We start from the raw sequence: 15,660 nt of genomic DNA, 5'->3' as shown, positions 1-15,660 counted from the left end.
CATTAAATGGCTTCAAAAATTACAATCATGAGCTGTATCATAAAATGTATGATAATCTAAAGCTGTGAGTTCTGAAGTTTACAAACACAGTCTCCTTTAAGAGAATTCAGAAATTCTTAAACTTTCAAGAAGTCGCAGGACGTCATTTAGAAATGACATAAAAATAACACCTCGAGCCAACGGTTACTGGGCATGTTGAGAATTGAGATTCTGTACGCTTTTATAAGATTCCAAGAAATTCCACTAGGAAACGAAATGACTGCTTGTCATAGTAATATATAGCCCATTGGAAGCGTAAAAGAAATTTTGCTTAGATAAACTGCACGGTTTCCTGAATTCGTTAATCACTGCCGAATACTTCCGTAGAACGTAAACATTCACCAATAGCGCCATATATTATATGAGGCAGGTTTACAGATCATAGCAGCGGTGGGGAACCTTTTTTACTGTGAGAGGCCCCATTTTAATTAGGAAGTGGTAAAGAAGGCTGCACAAGTTGATATAACTATAAATGCGACTTTTGGGAAATTATTATAGTTTTTGTATATTTTATCGCTTTATTGCACTAGATAGAAATACTGCAAAAAACATAGTTATTTATTAAAATAAAAATTTATAATATAAAATGTTTTTGCATTCACATAAGGATAATAAATTATTATAACATTGAACTTTAATAATTTTTAATAAGCAGCTACATAAATTTAAATACTGTTTCAAATAAAAAATAATAAAGTAGAAGTAGTTTTCAATAAATTTATTACATTATAAAGAAAAACAATAAAAAAGTAATAATATTAAGTTATAAAATAACCAACATAGCAGCAGAATATAAAATAATGTTAAAATCCGATGGAAAATTTTATTTAGTGGGATACTTGCATTTGTTTCTTGCCCGAAAGTAATCCAATATATGGATCAAGCTTCGTAACGCCTTAGTAGACCGTCCTGTTGATAGCCTGTGAAACTTGCAGTAATACTATAGATCCACACTGTAGGTTTCCTCGTCTAAATTTAGCATGAAATAGTTCTATCCAGTTTCGCAAAGATTTTGCTGGTGCAAAATGCAGTGAAATTTTTTCAAGTTTTCCATTTTTCCATTTTTAATAAAGAAACGAAGCCTTCGTTTTTACCTGTCAAATGTACGAACATTAGGTTTTTTTTTTTTTTTTTTTTTTTTTTTTTTTTGAAGCAGTAGAAGTGAAAAATTAGCAACGGCTTCGCCGGGAATCGAAAGACGGACCTCTGAAATACGCGCCCAGCGTGCAGACCACCACACCACGAAGGCACGCTAAGAAGGCGGGAGAAATACCTTATATACTCCCCCTTTTAAAGGGCGACTGGGGTTTTAGGTGACCCAATTGCCAAATCCTGGGTATCATTATCCACCACTCTTTAAGTTCGGGTGCCACTATATAGAAATTAGGTATTTTCGGGGGGCAGGAGAAGTGAAAAATGAGCAACGCCTTCGCTGGGGATCGAACCACGGACCTCTGGAATATGCGCCCAGCGTGCAGACCACCACACCACGAAGGCACGCTAAGAAGGCGCGAGAAATACCTTATACATGGAAGGTACGCTATCGATGCAGACACTGACTAAATTACTGACATTTAATTGTAATCGATGCCATATTTCTCTGAAGTTTTCGAAAATGTCAACTCTGCGAGTACTTCCAGTTAGTGTTAACCAGCGCAAGAAATTCTTCGCAACACTGAAAATCTTTAGTTACAGCACAGATAAAATATAAAACTGACGCCGAGTCAGGTTTATCAATGCTTTCATCTAAAGCAACTGAAAAATAAACGTCTTTTATATTTGTACGAAGCTGCTTTGTTACATTTTCAGCTAATTCGTGCTGCCGATCAGTTATAGCTCTTTTTGAAAGTGGCAGTTGTTTGTATTTATTAACTTTTTCTGGGTCTAACTTTTTCTGGGTCTTTTCTGGGTGATACCTACTGCTTGAACAATACATTCTTTAATTATTTCTACATCACTAAATGGACTGTCTCTTTTTCCAAGTATATATGCTGTTTTGTAAGTTACAGCATCTGCAGTGGTATTTTTCTTAGCAAAAGCATTAAAAGACGCCTGTTGATGATGCTTTTCATTTTTTAATTTTTGAACTGCAGCTTGCCGAGATTCACCTTCTAAATTGAAATATTTATGTCTTTATGAGTCAAATAGTGTTTATTTACATTCGCGTTTTTCAAAGTGGTCAAAACTATTAAACATACCATATATTAAACATACCATTTATTAAACATACCATTTATTAAACATACATATAAATTATATATATTAAACATACCATTTTATCTTTCACAGAAGTAAAGATATAAGTTATTTCTCCCGCCCTCTTAGCATGCCTTCGTGGTGCAGTGGTCAGCATGCTCGACGCGTATTGGAGAGGTCCGTGGTACGAGTCCCGGCGAGGGCATTGCTCATTTTTCACGTCTCCTGCTTCCAAATAACCTAATGTTTCTACAAAAAAATATTCCGATTCTCACTCTACATTAAATGTTCTGTTTTCATCATTTAATTTTCTTCTCTTACAATTTGACATGATGGAGAAAAAACGAATAATCTTTAAGAAAGCGTATACTTACTAAAAATACAATAAAATCCTGTATTTATAAAACCTCAGAATAAGTAAAACAATAACTATATTTTTACAATGGACGAAAGCAATACAAGACAAGACTGTTACAAGCATGCACATATAACTACAAATCACCAACTCCGCAACATACAGTGGAATGCTGAGGGGTGCGGGACAGAGGGAGAAAAGTAGGTACTGTCTGTCTTTGAGAACATCCACTGTCAATGTGTGTGATGGGTGGCGGTTCTATAGCAACACCGTTTGTGTATTTCAGGTAGGGGTGAGCCAAGGCCAAAAATAAGAATGAAACAGAAAAATTTGTATTGTTGGACGTTGACAAACTGAAAAGTGCGACAGAATGGCAATAATTTCAGACTACGAAAGACTGCTAGAACTTCAACACTGCAACATTCTAATTCATGTTATGCTCAATAGAGGGCAAAATGTTATTTAATTCTATTAATTTTCAAATTGTCGGAAACTATATTATTAATAATTAATACAAGAGCTAGAGGCCTCACAAAAAACTCACGAAGGCCACACCTTCCGCAAATCTGGATTATAACTATGGGTCTGCACTCTGTAGCGGTACAGGGCAGGCACAAATGTGCAAGATTTTCAGCATGATTCGTCTGTTAAGAAGGAATATTTTTAGAAATTTATCTTCGTTCTTGTAAAACGATAATATGTATCTTACAGTCGCTTATGAAAGCATTCTAATAGTGTTCTTATTTTTTTCAGAATTTCCAGGACATTCAGGTATTTTCATTGGAGGATCAGCAATTCATTCAGTAAAAACGGAACAGTGTTGGCTTGGTTTATTAGATTTACGGCAAAGCACTCGAGGGCTATCTGCCTTAAGGGAGGGATGCCTTCGTGGAAGACTTTTTAAGGGAAACTGGCTCGTATACACGTTACACATGGGGAAAACCAAGAAAATACCCGTGCAGCCAGCCCGTTCGCGGGATTCAAACCTCGGACCGAACTACCAGTGTTCAGCGACGTTACCGCTCGGCCGCTGGTGGGCCGGAACAGTGTTGCGTTGCAAAAAATTTATTTGCGATCGATGAATAACCCAAACATTTTGTCTTTTGTATCTGAATGTAAAGTAATCCGTCTTTAGAATAAGTTGTAAAACTCATTTCCTGCGTGTGCTGTGGGATGGTGAATTTCTATATACTACTTAGCTAATTTAAAATTGTGAGTTTGTTTAAATAGTGCAAACTGTCATTTGTTTTACCATTAAATGGAAGTTTCTATAATTCAATCTGATTTTATTATCTCTGCCAATATTAATTTTACTGTACCTGACTTTACTGCTTCTGACAAGAATGCATTTTACTAGTTGCGGCTGTTGCATTGAATCTCTAAATATCTCAACATGCATTAAATTAAATTTGATTTAGTACATACAAACTGCAATGAATTCCACTTAGCCGGAATGTGAATGAAAATAGACAAAGATTTCGAACCTGGTATTTATATACACCGTGTAAAGGCTATAGAATAACATTAAATAGTCTCTATACAGCAAGTACAATCTGTTTTAAATTTTAAATATTTTATAAACTGCAAAAGTAGAACATACTTCACCACTTATGAAAAATACCCACTGTGCGGTTATTATTTCCGTTTTCAAAGAACTTCTAATAAAATTATTACATTTTCAATTTTGTGCTGATTAAAATGAATGTAAAATAAATTATTTTACAGGGCGTAGTTTTTAATATTCTGTGCTGATTAAAATGAATGTAAAATAAATTATTTTACAGGGCGTAGTTTTTAATATTTTTTGCTTCTAATTCAGTAAAATTATACAAAGCGATTTCTATTTGAGTTCATTTATCTTTGAATTTGCTTTAGTTTCCTTACATTTTCTCACATGCACACACAGGACGTTTCCTTATTCCGCAGACATTGTCTAGATCCAGACTTTTTCATTAAATAAATAAAGAAGTAAACATCTATTATCCAAGGTAAAAATGTCATTATAATTAATTTTCGTTAATTACTTCAAAACTGTACCCAAGCACAATTAACTCTAAATGTAAAGAACTTCTGGGGGGAATGTACTGATTAAGAAATTTTTATAGGAGATAAAAGTTTAAATTTAAGAGTAACAAAAAATACGTTTTCCCTTGAGAAACAAAAGTAAACTGTAACAGGCAGTGAAAGTCTAAGTAATACCTTTGCTGATTTCTTCCGCTTTACGTTAGAGTAGTTTTCCTGCAAAATCCTTCGAAAACCAAACTTATAAAAAGGGCAGACGCAGTTATTAATTTACACGAGAAGATTGTTTGAAAGTTCGTGCCCCATCAAAATACTATCACAAAATTCTACCAGATAATGAAACCTAAAATAATTTCCTTTAATCTCAACATCCGGACATTTTCTGGTTAAGCATTCGTCGAAAAATATGGCCGAATGCATCAGTCATTCAGCCTTTTTATCAACGAGGACAATATCCTGGCTGCAGGGTCCCAGCCGGTATAGCGGTTAGTGATGCTGATGAGTCGGGGTTATGATTTCGGAGAAGACATGGATTTTTGTAAACGTATAATGTATGCGAGGTAAGGGGCACTCAAAATATACGACGAATCTGAAGTCCTCTGAAGAGGTTGCTAGTGGGAAAATATGGGTAGGACACCCTAAGACCCCCACCCGGGTATTCTCCTTCAAAACTGCGACGGAACTGTACTGTTAGAGCGGCGGGACTATAGCTGTATGGTCAATGGTGGTGTCCCACCCACTTTCTACCTGTACCTGAGTGGAAGACGGCTGACCGATGCTACACCCTAAGAAGAGGAAATCGTCAAGCCTTACACGGCAACCTTGATAACGGGTTAACTGGCAACCTCAGGTAGCTATCTATCATACAAAGTGGCCCCTAAACCGATATGAAAAAAAATAATTGCTTATATAGTCCAGATTAATAGAAATAACATATACAGTGCTGTTTCACTTACCAAAATTGGAAAGAGAGTGAACACATTAGAAGGCTACTGGGGTGACAAACACGATGACGGTGCATTAAAGATGAGTCGATAGATAGGTAATGAGTGGTACATAAATCTAGGAAGTACGAATCGTTGTTTCCATCTGTCAGGTCACGTTTACAGTTTTTATCTCCTATCCCAGTTTCCAAACACGAGGCTGATCGTCTTTCTGCCTGATGTTAAAGGTTTGAAATGTGAGAGTATGCTTAACTGTTTAAATCGGTGCCATATTGAAAATATTTAGTATTTAGCATTTTGATCCTTGTACATTTACAACAAATTTTGCTCTAAATTTTATAAAAGACGGTGCTTTTTAGATATATTTGCACTTTTTATTTAGCTCTGGTTACCACATTACAAATCTCGATGAACATTTCTTCGTTAAAATCGCTTTATAATTAATTTTAACTATTCGATGTAATTACAGGAAGAAAACATTATCATATCGAGCGTGTGATGAAGGAAAGTCTGTGACAAAAAGGTACATAATGCATAATTTGTAATACCATTCTTAATTCAGCGTTAATAATGGCATTAAACGCTACTGAAATTAGAGAGTCATTAGGTTTATTTCGGAGCAGGAAACACGAAGAATTGCCATCGCCCTCTTCGGATTCGAACTCTGAACCTCCCGATGCTAGTCAGGGTGTGCTTCCAATTATATCACGAAGGCACGCGACAAGGAAAGAGAAAATTCCTTACAAAGTCTTGAAAAGAGTTTTCTTTAATAAGCCTTTGTTATTATCTGTCTACAAATATATGTACAAGCTTTGCTTTCAGGATTAAGAATTAATTAAAAGCACAAGCATAATCAGATTCAGTAAAGATTTCCTGACATATATCACCTGGCTTTCCATACCCTTTTCCGTGCATTATTTGTTTTTCTGCTATTGGATCTTTCCCAACAGTTTTTTTTTTCTTTTTCGACGACTTTGCGCCGACCTCCTTTATAATCTCTTCAGTATTTCTGGATAATTAGTCTTAATTGATGTTTTCATTTCGATTCAGTTATCCCGCTGTTTTTTGCTAGTTTACGACAATAAAACTGCTATTTGAAGTGTGACGGCGTTTATTAAATCAGAGTTTTTTTTTCCGTTTAGAAAGTTTTTCTTTCCTTCGGACATGAAATAGTATTTAATTTCACAAGTTAGAGAGTTTGCTTAGCTCAAATTTAACACAAATCAAAGTTAATGGTCTGTACAAACATCTAAATTGAAGTGATAAAAAAAAGAACTTACAAGAGACTCATTTATAAGTTTTAAATATCTTCAGGCTTACTTATTAGGCAATATTTTCAGTAGTATATTTCAAATAAGAAGGTACCATGGCTAAAAACGAACGAAGCCCAAGTTCAATGCAAGTACAAAAACCTTTTTTTAATAAGATTTCTGCATCAAAAATACAGATAAAATAGTCTCTCTCCAATATATCGTTTGGCGCTCGTTTTTGACAGTGCCGAGGTTCATTATGCAAAGGTTACACTAATTATTCTAACATATTATTTTTTCACTTTGTGTAATCATATGTTAAGTAGCTCTCTTTATTTTCTGCATTATGAACCTTAGTTTTAATTTATGGTTCTTCAGCAAAAGAAAAAAAATAAAAGCTTGAATATGTAAGGAAGTAAAACCTTAGTTAAAAGTGAAAATTAAAGAATTTAAGCTTTATTTTTTCCTTTTTCTGTTAGTTTTTGATCCTCATGTTTTAAAATTAAAAAAAAAAAATACCTTTTGCCTTCAATGAAGCATTTAACAGATAATCGTTTCGTAGCTTACCCTAGAGCTTAACCACGCTTTGATATTTTTCATTTCAAGGTTACAATAACTCACAATGTATTCCAAACGTTATCTATATAATTGCAAATAAGCGAATTTCTTCAGCAAGACACAGATTTGATGCAATATTACTTTGAACAAAATAGATACAGATATAAATTTTATTTAAATACGCAAAATTTGTAATCAAGCTACCTTTTTTCTGCTCAACAGCACAACAATAAATTTTTAATCTTTAATAAACTCTTTCAGAAAACGGAAAATAGTACCTTAATAGCATATGGCTACTTGAAAATAAAAGTTTTCAGCTTAAAGAAAGAAACTTCTCAAGGTTCTGAAAGCGGGAAATATATTGCTTCCTCTACACTTAAAGACTTTTTAAATGACAGTTACAAAGTACTTATTTTAAATATTATATTACATATTTTAAATAAGTACGTATGAATATCAGGTAAAAAGTTACCTTAAATTTTAGACTGCTTAATCTTTTTTTAATAAGGGAATTCGTCTTTTTAAGTTTCATCTAACCGCATGCCGTATTCTGTTTTATTTCAATTAAAATTTAAAGTGAACTCATTAATTGGAGCCTCTTTGAGTGCCAATTTATGATGTTTAATTAAATAAAATATTTCTAACTGAAACATAACACCTTTGGAAAGTATTTAAGCTAATTAAAACATTTCTAACTGAAGCATAACACCCTTAATGTTTAGGCTTTTTCTCGTGAGACGAAGAACTTAAAACAGGAAACTATTTCACCCGTATTGGGCCTCTTATGGAACTCTCAGAAAGATAATTTGACTTTGAATCTGAATTGATTAGACAATTTAGAAATAAATATAATAACGAAGAGAACAATTCTTGCTGTAACACACAAAATATTTGATCCTATTGGAATTGTGAATCCTGTTCTCTTGTATCCTAAAATATTGTTGCAGAACCTATGGAAAATAAGAATTTCTTGGGACACTGAAGGAGACGAAAGAGGAAAGAGATTTGCAAGCGAAATTGCAATTCCAAAATTCTGTATCTCTAAACGAAGAGGGGGCGTTATAAAGTCACACTTCCGTAGGCGGAAAAACATGTACCATTCCCCACCCACAGGGATTTAGTTTTGAAGCGTCTACAATCTACCACCCAGAAACTTCTATCTCAAAATTTATTTTCTTCTTACAATGCAGTTTTTAACGACTGGTGTAATTTAAGACTGATCGAAGAAGTTAAAGCAAATGTAGCGGTTAATTATAGATATTATTTGCCGCATAGGCCGGTGATCAAGGAAAATAGCTCAGCACCAATCCGACGGTGTTTGATGCATGGACATTATTTGCCGCATAGGCCGGTGATCAAGGAAAGTAGCTCAACACCAATTCGACCGGTGTTTGATGCGTTTGCGAGAGATATCGTTGATTTCCCCCCCCCCGTCGGCTGACAATTATTACCAAGTAATTGAATGCCTTAAAGCTCCATTCGGCAAAGAGGATCTCATCATAGAAGTATATGTGAGAGAATTGTTGAGCTTAATTTTGAATAATTTATTGAGCCGCAACAAAGCAACACGACTCGCGAAACTGTACGATAAAATTGAAACTCATTTGAGCGCACTCGAGACATGAAACGTCACGTCTGACAAATACGAATGTATGTTTATACCCTCTCGCTGAATCGTCTTAGCCGGAAGATGTAATTAGAGTATAGGAAAGAAGCGTAGGTTTACGTGAAACTAGTAAATCATCAAATAAACTTACTGCGTTAATGAACTTTCTAAAATCCGAAGTAGAGGGTGAAGAGAGAATAATGTTGGCAAAGCAAGGTTTCGGTTTCGAAAGTAAGGTCAAACATTCTACCCTCCCGCCATCTGCTAATGAAACGCAAAACATTCCTACTGCCGTTGGACTTTTCGATGCCACAGGCACTGCGAAAAATAAACAAACTGTCTGCTTTTTTTTTTTTTTTTTTTTTTCCCCGGAAAGGGTCATGATTTACGAGCATGCAAAGCTGCATTAAAAATGAAGCTAGATGATAAGAAAAAATTATTATCGAAGAAATCATGTTGTTTTTTATGTTGCAGAATCGAACATAAGGCGCGAGACTGCAAGTCTAAAATTATTTGCGAAAACTGCCGCGGCAGACACTGCAGGGTTATGTGCAATGAGGAAAAATTGAAGGAACGTAAAGAAGTAAAAGAAAATACTTCGGAACTGAAACAAAATGTGATTAGTGATGCAGCGTTAAGTAATAGAACATGTACGCGTGAAGTCCTTTTACAAACGTTGTATGTGAGATTACGGGGTACAAATGGTGGAAAAATAATTCGTGCATTAATCGATACAGGCTCTCAAAGATCTTATTTAAGTAAACATGTCATAAGGGAAATGCAGTACCAGAAAATTAAGGAGTAAAACGTTATTCATAATTTATTTGGTGGTAAAGAACATTCTGAGAAGCATTTTCGATATCGGATATACTTAAGCAGTGTAAATGAGGATTACCACTGCAATTTTGAATTATTTGACCAACAGAAAATTTGTTCTGAAATTTCTATTTCGAAACTAGAACCATTTATTAAAGAACTTTCTCATAATGGTATTGTTATAACAGACGAATTAATCCTTGGGAATCATAAGTCACCAGAAACTGATGTATTAATAGGGGCTTACGTAGCGGATAAACTCTTTAATTGCAGAGTAATACATTTATCTTGCGGACTGGTGCCTATAGGAACATTATTAGGATGGACTTTAATGGGAAAGTTACCTTATATTGATGCTAATTCTGCCATGATAATAATAGATCTGCTTGTTAATGATACCACGCAGTCAGAACTGTGGAGACTTGATGTTATCGTAATTTCAGATCGTTAAAGAGACTTGTTAACGTTAACGGATTTTTAAACGGAGACTTGTTAAACGTTATTATCGGAGACTTGATGGTATCGGAATTTCAGATCCAGTTACAAAGAATCTGAAAGCTGTGATTGTTTACAAGGATTTCAACTAGCTCATTCCCTTGGTGGTGGAACTGGATCTGGAGTACTCTACTTATTTCAAAGATTAGGGAAGAATATCCTGATAGGATAATTTTAAGAGTTTATAAATAATCATATATTTATAATCATAAAGTAATACAATAAATAAATCCTTCAAGCCCACCCACCCGGGGGCGCCAAATGTTAATCAAGTTTATGCAGTTTCGCCAGCAAAGTCCTCTTCCTCGAAGTCACCTTCATCATTAGTAGTGGCTTCATGGTATTGTTGATATTCAGACACCAAATAATTCATGTTAGATTCGGCTTCTGTGAATTCCATTTCATCCATACCTTCTCCAGTATACCAATGCAAGAAAGCTTTACGGCGGAACATGGCAGTGAATTGTTCTGAGATTTTCTTGAAGATTTCTTGGATGGCAGTGCTGTTTCCAATGAAAGTTGCAGACATCTTAAGTCCACGGGGTGGAACGTCACATACAGCAATCTTCACATTATTGGGGATCTATTCAACAAAGTAACTGGCGTTACATTTCAAACAATGGCTAGCTCAGAAAGGATTCATAAGTCATTTACCCGATCTACCCGATGAATTAACAGCTATATTATCATAAATGAAGCACTTCAAACCTTTTAAACTTAAGAAAACAGTTTTATTTACACATTTGTACAAGTTAAATGACCAAGAAATATCTATTTATCTTACATCATGCAAACATCGTTCTTAGCTATCTAAACCGTAACTCTTCGATGTTCTCCCTGGCGTCCCATGACGTCAGTCTCTATCTGGCCTTTGATTCCTTGGCGTAATGATGTCATTCCCAACACTCTTAATATTTAGGCTTTTTCTCTTGAGACGAAGATGCTAAACTTACACCACAAAGTTTAAAATAATGGACATGCAGCCACCTTATGCGTTTATTAATAAAAAAAGGCTTATGTTTTACGTTTTTTCTATGCTTGAATTGTATCAAATTCACAAAATCGTCCACTATTGCAGGCTTATGAGTTATGTTTTTTTTATTGTTGAACTGAGTCAAATTCACCGTGCCTTCATCTTCATATTTCTCTCATCTTTATTTATCATCATTTTTATGCTAGTCTCAAAGTTATGCTGTGTTTAAACTAAAGGAAATGATTAATGGGATGTTGTTATTGAAAAACAAATCGCCAGTTTTAGCTCATGATCATCGTCTTCTATTTATGTCATCTGCACAACACAGTTGCTGTTACATGTATGTAATGACAGGCACATAATTTGCATACTTTCAATAATTTATCATTACATCATGTTGCAGAGACATTAGGTATTTTTCTGGAAGCAGAAGAGATGAAAAATTAGCAACAGCTGCCCCGGGAAATCGAACCACGGACCTCTGGAATACCGGCCCAGCGTGCAGACCACCACACCACGAAGGCAAGCTAGGAAGGAGGGAGAAATACCTTATAATGTTAACATTTATTATGAAGGCATTTCTGATGTACCTACTTGATAACTCGAAATTACTAAGGTTTTTTTACAGTATAAATGTAGAGGAAGACATTAGTCGTAGTGATTCCTCACGCTTGCAAAAAGTATACAAGCAAACATTTACTAGAAACAGACCTCTTTTTTTAGTTAAACTTAACTATTCGAGATAAATTCATATAACTCAGTACTTAACTCAGTTTAGACTCAAGAGACAAGAACTCATAAGCTTCAGATACAAATCATTAAAAACTAGTGCTGTTTCGACGGTTGAGCATATTCAAAATTTAACATTTCACTTTTTTGAGTAAGAATTTCTTATTTCGAATACTGGAGAATCACCTATTTTACTTCAACTAACACATCAAAGACATTCGGTGCTTTTGAACAGTAACGCCGCCATACTGTAACATAAGAAGGAGACTATCTTAATTAAGAAGAATATTAAGAAGGTTTTCTTAATATAAAATTTTGTTATTCACGTACATATCCAAATAGAAAGAGAGGTAATTTTGCTATTCATTTCAAACTAGTATTTGTTTTACACAGACGAGTTATTTTTACACAAAAAAAAAAAAAAAAAAAAACATGTAGTTTTGATACAAAAAGACAAAATTTGATAAACTTATTACCTTTACAAAAGTAAGAATGCAGTTTCTGAATAATAAACGTAATCCGTGCATTAACATTTTTAAATGAATGAAATATGGCATTTCGTGAAGGAAATATAGTATTCATGTTTATTAAATTGCGCAGCTACTGAAAATAAAGTCAGTAGAAAAGTGCGAAGCTAGCTAATTTATTACAGAAGCTTTACTGAAAACCAGCACCCATGTAAATTAAAGACGAAAAGTTCAAATCTTTATAATTCAGAATCAGTGAAAAGAAAGCAACTGTAAGGAGTTATCGCATTCCCTTTTATGCGCTGTCGTGGTGTATGCGGTTAGCACATCCAACTAGAAAATAGAAGAGTTAAGATTCGAATCCCAGTGATAGCACAGCTGATTTTTCATGTTTCTTGCATCGATAAGCCTAGTAAATTTCTACTGTGGCGCCCGAGCTAAATGGACGATAACTCATCACACCTGGATTTGGCCAACTGGGTCTTCCCCAGTATCCCTTTAAATGGAGAAGAATATAAGGAATTATCCCCATGTGCGATTTCGTGCCACGAGTGGTTAGCACGTCCAGCTAGCAACTGGAATATCCACGAATCCCGGAAAGGCTTTTTCGTGTTTCCTACATGGATTACTTAACACCTGTACTCCAGTAAATGTGTTGCATTGAATGATATTAGGTTAATAATTCGTATGATTCTTTCCAGTGATTGCCACAATGCTCTTAGCATTTCAAGTCAGGGTATTAAATCTTAGTGGTAACGTCTATTAAGCTATTCTACGATCAACAGCAGGAACCGCTTAATGTGATCGCGATAAATGTTATGATTCTGATATTTTTATCAAGTCGTCGAAGCCCTGTCCGTTTGCATACGAAAACATGAAAAATGCATCTTTTATTGTGATCAACATTTCAGGTAATATGATTAAACTGCTATACAACTGATATTTTTTTTTATTGAAGTAAAGTCGCCAATTAAAATCAAAGTAGATAAAAAAATTTCATGTGACACAGAAATATTGCTAAGTAAGAAATTCAGTCGCCAAAAAAATTAGTTTCCACTTCATTCAATCACTTAAAATTAGACAAGGAAAAAAAAAATCTTAGTTTTAACTTATTACATGTTCCGCCTATAGGCGCTACACTGAAGGAGAGGGCTGCCCCGTTAAAGTCTTTTTAAGAGAAACTGGTTGGTATCCACGTTACACATGGGGTAAACCACGAAAACGTCCATGCAGCCAGCCCGTTCGTTGCGACTCGAACCTCGGACCGAACTACCAGTGTTCAGTGGTTTTCACCGGTCGGCCGCTGGTGGGCCAACCACCTTAGCTTGATATAGATTTTGAATAACTCAGATAGATTTTGAATTACAGAATAGAGTCGATAGATTTTGGAAAATGTTTTTGCTCCTGAACAAAAAACCCTGGGCAACAAAGTTCAGTCTTCTTCAGAACCAAAATAATTTCTGTAGATATTTCCTCAAAATATCTATGCCAGACTAAGGTGTTCTATTTTTTGGAGGGACTAATTTTAAATTTTACTTTGGCAAGTTCTCATCCAATATGGGATGCCCTCTGAGTATAAGGAGTACAGCGTATGTCAAATAATTTCGAGAAACATTATGAACAACTCATAAATTTTACAAATAAACTTTAGCTTTAAACATACTACAAACAGTTCATAATAAAATTTTTCGCTTTCCTAATTATAATGCTGTAGAAGTATCTATTTACATGTTTTAATTCCTATTTATATTACATTAGTTGCATTCCATTGCTATTTTGTAGGATATTTTTTCTCATCGCGTAACGTTATAATACGGTTAATGTTATCAAAACAGCCTTGGACAAATATGATCACAAATAACGCAGCGCCTACTGTAGAAGGTCAGATCCAGGAGAAAGAGGGTCTTCGATTAACATATCTGGAAAATGGGCAGCGACTAGCGTTGCCACCTCTTGGCTGTCAAAATCCGGAAGAGGAAAAAAAGGTTTCCGGGAGAAGAAAAAAAGTTTTCTTTTTTCAGTCGCAACTGAAAAAAACTCCGCCTCCTTAATCTCGTTTAAAAGTATTTTTTGGGCTGCAAGAGCAAGCACACTTTCGCAAATACTTGTACATTTTGTTCTACAAGAAATCGTTTTTGCCAAAGAAGAATCTGGAAATAGAATGCTAAACAATTTGTGCAATCCTGGCTATTAAAAGTGTGATGGTGCTTAATTCTATGATAGATTGAAGTAATTTCAATTGCTGATTATATTGTTTTGTTCTTCTAAAGATTTCTTCACGAAAAAGTTCGAAACCGATTGCGATGAATCTCTATACAATATTAAAAATTGGTGTTTCTTGCTTTGGTAATGTCCAGATAAAGCTCTAATATCCCCGTACTTAATATTAACCGTTTTCCTACACACTTTACATTCTCCGTTAAAGTTGTCTCTCTTCATAAGCCAATCAAACTGAGTTAACCATTTGTCTTCAAAACGACATCGAATATTTTGTCTTTGTGGCACTTGTTCACTTGCAGAATGAGAACCTTTTTTTCACTAGGCATTATTATGAAAGCATTTAAATAATTTCAAAATGCGGACTTGTTTGTGGATAGCTAACTAATTGCAGACTAAATGAAAGAATGGAATGTAAATGAAAGAATGGATTGAAAATGAGAGGGTGAGGGGAGACGAGGGCGCGTGCGCGCGATACGCCGGCCCTGAAACCAGTACTTATCTCGTAAGGCGATTACTCACCGCTCACCGTAGATCGCTGCTGCAAAGAATATGTATTGACGTAAGCGTTCTTTGGCTACTGTGCGCGGTCGCGTGATTTTGGATGCTCTCAACCATTTCGTCCGTGCGCATTGTGTCGTTATTTTCGAGAAACTTGATATTCCGGGAGAGTAATATTTATTTTAAAATCCTTCCGGGAGCCGAGAGATTTTAATTTTTCCAGGAGAATTCCGGAAGAGGTGGGAACCCTAGCAGCGATTGATAATCTTTTCAGAATTGCTTTGTATATGGCCCACAATTTAAAATTATTTCATGCAATATAGCTCGTCTGTTACAGTTCGAGGGCGCCTAACAAGAGCTTCAACCGTATATGGTTGACCAATTCTGTTGTTTACGCATGTAGAAATGCCATAAATAAAATACTCACAATAAAAGTTTAACACCTTAAAACTGGGAAAAGGCAATTCATGCACGATATTTTCGGTATTGCAT

At 35.1% G+C, this 15,660-nt stretch overlaps 2 protein-coding genes across 3 annotated transcripts in view; both read right to left on the bottom strand.

The window, feature by feature from the left end:
- Window positions 1-15,660, bottom strand: part of LOC118181596 (uncharacterized) — an 83,694-nt gene that overhangs the window by 38,933 nt on the left and 29,101 nt on the right. The window contains exon 2 of one of the 2 annotated variants that reach the window (XM_085809083.1): window positions 2,312-2,484. The exons of the other annotated variant lie outside the window; for it this stretch is intronic. The gene's annotated coding sequence lies outside the window, so the exon portion shown is untranslated. The remainder of the gene's footprint in view (window positions 1-2,311; window positions 2,485-15,660) is intronic. 2 annotated transcript variants of the gene reach the window in all.
- LOC146992988 (tubulin beta chain-like) lies at window positions 10,536-10,894 on the bottom strand. The gene has a single exon (XM_085809221.1). It carries the CDS (start codon window positions 10,808-10,810, stop codon window positions 10,556-10,558), a length of 255 nt encoding a protein of 84 aa, XP_085665347.1. The 5' UTR covers window positions 10,811-10,894; the 3' UTR covers window positions 10,536-10,555.

This window comes from Stegodyphus dumicola, chromosome X2 (assembly GCF_044657685.1).
Source record: "Stegodyphus dumicola isolate Sdum_Otavi_A_Nest chromosome X2, ASM4465768v1".
In the NCBI taxonomy this organism is placed as follows: Eukaryota; Metazoa; Arthropoda; class Arachnida; order Araneae; family Eresidae; genus Stegodyphus; species Stegodyphus dumicola.
This window is presented reverse-complemented; position numbering and strand designations above follow the sequence as displayed.

Bases quoted from the DNA above. Each gene is read 5' to 3' on its own strand.
- LOC146992988 (XM_085809221.1), bottom strand. From the start codon at position 10,810: ATGTCTGCAACTTTCATTGGAAACAGCACTGCCATCCAAGAAATCTTC.